The following is a 7,331-nucleotide window of genomic DNA, read 5'->3' on the forward strand; positions in this document are numbered from 1 at the left end:
AACAGATGGTGCAAAAGCTGTCACCAGATGTTTTCAGATGGTCATTAGATTTTACGCAGGTGTTAAAAAGATACAGCATCCTTCAGAATAATGCCAGGTAATTCCATGCAGTTATTAATTGTTACTGGTGTGGGCTGCGAGTTCTAGAATTTACTTTTCCATACCAGAGGTTGTTTGCCGAAACATGGTGCAGGTACAGACGCTTCACACAGAATAAGAAACCACTGGGGAGGTTTTGCTTTTGCTGACGTAGAACCTTAACTAGATGACTTTCCCTCGGCTAGTGCATTGTTGCCTCTCTTGTCTGTTCCTTCTCAGGTACTTAGCACAGGATTGTCTGCGCGTAACACCGCACATCCGGGAAGCCTCTGCCTGTTGACTTGATGGCTGTCTGGCTGTCGATACTGCTTTTAGCTTGGAAGGTGGGGTGAATGATAATGCCATTGATCCAGAAAACTACGAGAGAAGGAATAGATTTAAAGGTGGGAGGGAGAGATGAAAGGATCTTCGGGAGACCCAGGTGGAGAGCTCATTTCACCTTTGGAATTTGAGAGAAAACAGGTAACATTCTGAGGTAGCTATAAGTCATCATTTGAAAATAAATCGAAGAGAATTTTTTTTAAAATTAAAAAGGGTATACCATTGAATCAGTTAATTATGGGATGGAAAGATCAATAAAGGGAGGAAATAATTTAGGCTTAAAACACTGTAAGATGAGTGCTTGGTTGACCACAGTGTTCATCTAGGAAACCGAGATTTATGAAGCTTTCGGTGCAATTTCATTGGAGTAGTCTGTTAACGTTCCAACATGTGATTCAGTCGGTTTTGTTATTTTCAATTACTGAAGCACTGATTCAGCAGTTTTACTCTGATGAAATCTCATCACAAGTTTATACTCAGCCCCTGGGTTCTTTTATTTTCCCCAGCTTTATTGAAGAATTGTTGATAAATATAATTGTATATATTTAAATTGTACAATGTGATGATTTGCTGTACGTACACATTGGGAATTGATTGTCAAGATCAAGATAATTAACACATCTATCACCTCATGTAATTAACTCTTTTTTGTGTGTGTGGTAAGAGAACACTTAAGATTTACTCTCAGCAAATTTCAAGTACATAATATCCTATCATTAACCGTAGTCACCATGCTGTATTTTAGATCCTCAGAACTTATCCTAAAACTGAAAGTATGTGCCCTTTGACCTAAATCTTCCCATTTTCCCTCCCCTGGGCCCCTGGCAACCACCAGTCTACTCTCTGTTTCTATGAAATAGGCTTTTTTTTTTTTTAAGATTCCACATATATGTGATACTATACAGTATTTCTTTTTCTCTGTCTAGCTTATTTCACTTAGCGTAATGCCCTCCAGGTTCATCCATGTTGTCACAAATGTCAGGGCTTCCTTCTTTTTTATGGCCGAATAATATTCCATTGTGTGTGTGTATGTATCTCACAATTTTTAATCTGTTCATTCGTCGACAGACACTTAGGTTGTTTCCATGTCTTGGCTATTGTGAATAACACTGTAATGAACGTGGAGATGCAGATATCTCTTTGAAATACTGATTCCATTTCCTTCGAATGTACACCTAGAAGCGGGATTGCTGGACCACATGGTACTTCTATTTTTCATTTTTGAGCAGGGTCCATACTGTTTTCCATAATGGCTGCACCAATTTACATTCCCGCCAATAATGTACAAGGGTTCCCTTTCCTCCACACGCTTGCCAACATTTGTTATCTCTTGTCTTTTTGATCATAGCCATCATAACAGATGTGAAGTGGTGCAGAAATTGAGAAAGCAGTTCCACTTAATAACAGCATCGAAAACAATAAAATGCTTAGGAATAAATTTAACCAAGGAGACGAAAGACCTATACACTGAAAACTATAAGACATTGATGAAAGAAAATGACAAAGACACAAATAAGTGGAGAGATATCCTGTTCTTGGATTGGAAAAATTAATACTGTTAAAATGTCCATGCTACCCAAAGTCATCTACAGATTCAGTGTAATCCCTATTAAAACGCCAATAGAACTTTTTACAAAAATAGAAAAAAACTATCCTAAAATTCACAGGAACCACAAAAGACCCTGCAATCTTGATAGCCAAAGCATTCTTGAGAAAGAACAATGCTGGAGGCATTACATGTCTGATTTCCAAATATATTACAAAGCTATAATAATCAAAGCAGCATGGTATTAGCATAAAAACAGACACATAGACGAATGGAACAGAATAGAGAGCCCAAATATAAACCCCTGTACATATGGTCAACTAATCTTTGACAGGGGTGCCAAATGGGGAAAGAGCAGTTTCTTCAATAAATGGTACTGGGAAAATGGGACAGCCACATACAAAAGAATAAAACTGGAACCCTGACTTATATCACGCATAAAAATTAACTCAAAAAGAGACTTAAACATAAGACTGTGGGTTCTTAAGTGTACAGTTCAACTGGAATAGTTATATCCAAGAGTAGAAGTCATTCTTGAGTGTAGAGCTTCAGTCTTAGGGTATAGTCCAATGTAGTTGCTTTCGTTACTATCATGTATTTTTCCCTCTATTACCGATTCTCCTTACCTTTCTGGTTTACATTTCCATTTGACTCTAGAGGCTCATGGAAAAGTGTCAGATAGTGTGGTCTTTCTGAGTCTTCAGGGAAAAGAGCTGCCTCCATCTTCAGCTTGCTCTGGAGATGCAAGCTGTTCACCAGAACTCTGCCCTCTGGGCTGCTTCTAAGCCATGGGAAACTCCTGTGGGTTGGAGCAGGGTGCTCATTGGCCTGTTGTCTGTTTGCAGGTGGTCCCCATGCTTCCCAGGCCGCTGTGTGAAGAGCTATGCAGCCTCAACCCCATGACCGACAAACTGACCTTCTCTGTGATCTGGACGCTGACTCCGGAGGGCAAGGTACCAACTTAACTTGTGCCCACTCCATTCGGCAAGGCCCTGTTAAGCCCCTGCTGTGTGCCTGGCATTGGGCTGGAGTCCCGTGGCGGGGGAGGATGAGAGTGGTACGGGGTTGGTGCCAGCTCATCTAAGAGGCAAGACTGACCCTACACGATTAGAAACAAGTTACTTGTTTCTTGTCTATTATCAGATGAAGGAAGAAATTGTGCCGAGTCATGTGGGGCGGGACGGTGCAGGAGGCTGGGTGTGAGTGACGAGGAATGTGATTGGCAGTGGCAGGAGGAGCAGCCTGAGCTTCAGCGGGGACAGCAGGCCCTGTTCGAAGGAGGACATTCAGGGGAAGGATGGCGAGTGTGAGTAGGCGGGGTGGGGGCAAAGTCCGGGGAGCCGCAAGTGAATTGTAGATGAAGTGTCATGAGAAAGATGACATTTAAAAGATTGGTGCTACATCTTCGTGCGGGATGACCCAGCACGAGGCAGTGCCGTAATCAAGGCTCAAGGTGATGAAACCACAGGGTGAGCACAGAGAGGAGAAGAATGTCAGCAGGCATTCCCTAAATAGAGGGACTAAAGGAGATGAATGAATGAAAGCCGACTCTAGGAAAAACTAGTCCCCTCCCCCAAACAGAAACAACTCTAAACATTCAAAAACAGGGTAATGATCCAGTAAGCTATGGAGCTGACTCAGTGGAACGTTATGCAGTTAGTAAAGCTGTCACAAAGACCATGTAAGAACATGGGAAACGTTTATGCTTAAAATTAAATGAAAGTGAAAAAAAAAGATATTTAATTATAAAGAGGTTCCAAATAAAGATGAAGGATCAAATACCCACATTTGCTTTCATTCCCTCCCAAAACCTCACTAAAGCAACAGTGAAGAGATTTTTTTAAAAAAAGACATAAACCCACAAAGACAAAGAGAATGGGAGAGGAGACAACGGCAACAGAATTTTGGAAGCTGGGGAGCAGATGGATGAGTGGTAACTGACTTAGCAGTCCTGGGAAAGTTAAATCCTGGGCCAACAGACAAGAACGCCAAGAAACAACCCAGTTTACACAGCAGAACCCTAACGAAACTCAGAAACCTGGTAACTCTGTGAAGTAGGGGAGAGGTGGGTGAAGAGAGGACTAACTCTATCGATTGAAAGTTTATTTTAAAAGATTGCCCTTCCCACAGCTTAGAAGAAGACCAGAAATTTATTCTCCGGACAAGATAAAGGATGTCTGAACCAGGGGACAACAAACACACTTGATGGTGGCGGTCCCTTGGGGAGGCTGAGTGCATGTGGGCATAGCAAACATTGAGTCCCAGCTTTCTCTTCCCAGCCAACCCCAGAATCCTGGTAGCCAAGCCTATAACCCTGAGTCAGGAAATGGGAAAATCCTTCTCTGAGGAATCTGAATAGTGAAGAAGATTTAAAGAGAATAACCTCCAGCGTTTCCGAACCAGCAGCCCAGCTGTATCTCTGTACAGCAAAGCTCACAATCAGCTCCATTCACGCAGCAGAGCTTGTTAGGATCTCACTAAAAATCGACCTTTTAGTATTTCACTTTCATATATGAAGAGACAACCAAGAGGGAAGCCTCTAGCATGATGTAGGAAACCAAAGCAAACGAACAGAAAAAAGCAACTAGGACAGAACAGACTGTAGAGGGAAAAGGAACTATTATTTTTGTCCTCAGAGAATTGTTCTTAAAAGAAAATATCTGTATCACAAGATCTGGACACTTTAGAATAGAAACATTCAGAGGAGGAAAAAGAGATCTTAGAAATTACAAACATCATAGAAGAAATAAAGAAGATTCAAACTTTTGGTTGCCAAATAGGGTTGAATTGTCCCAGAAAGAGATAGAAAGTGTAAGAAAATTATAGACCTGTCCACGATATCCACTATTTGCTCAATAAATAATTCAGAAACAGAAAACTAAGAAAACAGGAGGGAAAGAAATAATTCAAGGAAATGACCCATTACTGGAGGATGTGACTTTTCCGATTGGAAGGGCGCACTACCCAGCACTGTGGTAGAGACACATCATAACATTTCGGAACACCAGGGACACAGAAAAGACCCTATGGATGCCCTAGAGGGGGGGAAAAAGTCACATACAGAAGATCAGAACTCAAAATAACTTAAGACTTTTCTGTCATAACCCTAGAAGCTAGATAACAGTGAAGCAAAGCTTTCTAATTTCTGAAAGACTATGATTTCTGTGCTAAAATTCTGTACCCAGCTAAGCTATCAATAAAATGTGAGAGCACCAAAGGACATTTGCAGACATGCAAGTCCTCAAAAATATGTACCTCTCATATAACTTTTCTCAAGAAACTACCAGAAGGTGTGTTTCACCAGAATTAAGGAGTAAATCAGGAGGAAGACATGAGATTCAGGAAACAAATAAACCAAATCACACAAGAAAGAAGTGAAAGAATCCTAGATCACGAGTCGGCAGACTTTTCCTGTAGAAGACTAAATGGTAAATGCTTTCAGCTTTATAGGCCATTCGGTCTCACTCACAACTACTCAAGTTTGCCATTGTAGCAGGAACGACAATACATCCATGAGTAAGCATGGCTGTGTTCCAGTAAAACTTTACTTAAAAATAAGTGGTAGGCTGGATTTGGCCCACAGGCCTTAGTTTGCTGGCACCTGGCCTAGGTGATGGCGAAGAAAGTTGCTAGGGTACCAGCTCAACATGATATAGAAGGCAGCTGATCCAAATGGGAGCAGGTCAGAAGGCTCTAGGAGAGACGTCTTTGAGAGAATAAAAGTTAAAACATCCATGTGCTGAATTTCTTGGGAGATGATTTAGACCAGCCATTATAAAACTCTTTGGCCTCAGGTCCTGTTACACTAACTATTATTGAGGACCACAAAGAGCTTTTCTTATTGTGGATTTTGAAATTAAAACTGATTCAATTTTAAACATTTACATATTCTAATTAAGATAATAATAAATCCGATTCATTATATGATAACATGAATAACAATTTATGAAAAATAACTATATTCTCTAAAACAAAATCAGGAGAGAAGCTCGTTTTCTTTTTCGTAAATCTCACGTCTGTCTCAGAGAAGATGTTAAACTGGGTTCTCATAGGTGCTTCTATATTCAGTCTGTTGGGATAAGTTCATTTGGTTGAAGCATGTGAAGAAAATCTGGCTTCAGACAGATATGTAATTGGAAAAGAAAGGAGCGTTTTAATAGCTTTTTCAGATAGTTGTGGACATTGTCGTACATCCTCATACAACACCGGAATTCAACAGTAGTTTCTTAAAAGTTCATTGCAGTCTAGAATCTGAAACCATATCTGCTATGGACTGCTTCGTGTCTCCCCCTGCCCCGGATTCACATGTCGAAGCCCTGAACTCCAGTATGACTGTGTTCCGAGGTGGGGCCTCAGGGATATAATTAAGGTTAAAAGAGGTCATGAAGGTGGGGCGCTGATCTGATGGGATCAGTATCCTTAGAAGAAGAGACCAGAGAACTTGCTTTGCTCTCTCCCTGCCACGTGAGGACGCCGTGAGAAGGTGACCATCGGCAAGCCGGGAAGAGAGCTCTCATCGGGAGCGGAATTGGCCGGCGCCTTGACCTTGGACTCCCAGCCTCCAGACACCTTGGAAATCAATGGCTGTTGTTTAACCCACCCAGTCTGTGGTGTGTGGTTATGGCGGCCCTTGCCGACGAATACAGTACCAGTTGGACTCTTTTTACTGTGTTACATTAAAAAGGATTGGTCTATTTACACTTTGAATGGATCTTTTACCCATGCAGGAATTTTTATCATGTATTTAGAAATTTAGATCACCTAGAAAATGTTGGCTTATTATGCTATTCTTCTACATGTGGACATATCTCACTAAATGATATCAGGAAGGCACATTTGTCAACACCACTACCAATCTGAGACAAGGCTTTAACTGTTAGGAAATGCTGACATGTGTATTATGTGTCAGATACGAGGTTCCAGAATTCTGATTTTTGTGAAACCTCGATTTTATCATTGGCAATAAATGATGTCAGTTGTTTTCCATGAAATGCCAAATAACCATAGTTCATGTGTCAGTTGTTCCTCCAAGTATAAATGGTGTTCCGTTAAAAAAAATAAAAAAGCCATCAGTTCAGCTCACGACTCAGTTATCTGAATGCTTTTCCTCCAGATAACCATCATACTTCAGCATGCAGCATAAGTGCAAAACACGAGTACTCAAGGGTTGAGACAATAACGTTAGTAACTTTTACTGTTTCATCGAAAACATCCTCAAGCGAACTGGCTTTTTTCCCTGCGAGTGTGAGGTGCTGAGGGGGGCCCCGGCCGCTGTGCCCGTCGTCGCCGTTGCCTCGTTCACGCCAAGGCGGCGGCAGCTTTCCACATCCGTGCTCGCGTTCCGTCGCTGTAAATGTCAGCACAC

At 41.4% G+C, this 7,331-nt stretch overlaps 1 protein-coding gene across 3 annotated transcripts in view; it reads left to right on the top strand.

Annotated features, from left to right (window-relative positions):
• DIS3L2 (DIS3 like 3'-5' exoribonuclease 2) overlaps positions 1 to 7,331 on the top strand; it is a 296,670-nt gene that overhangs the window by 210,368 nt on the left and 78,971 nt on the right. For all 3 annotated transcript variants that reach the window (XR_002777885.1, XM_011383718.2, XM_023525183.1), the window contains exon 12: positions 2,812 to 2,919. Coding sequence is in view for 2 of the 3 variants with exons in the window: in XM_011383718.2 (XP_011382020.1) it covers positions 2,812 to 2,919 (108 nt within the window). In the remaining variant the exon portion in view is untranslated. The remainder of the gene's footprint in view (positions 1 to 2,811; positions 2,920 to 7,331) is intronic.

Source organism: Pteropus vampyrus, unplaced genomic scaffold, assembly GCF_000151845.1.
Source record: "Pteropus vampyrus isolate Shadow unplaced genomic scaffold, Pvam_2.0 Scaffold539, whole genome shotgun sequence".
NCBI lineage: Eukaryota > Metazoa > Chordata > Mammalia > Chiroptera > Pteropodidae > Pteropus > Pteropus vampyrus.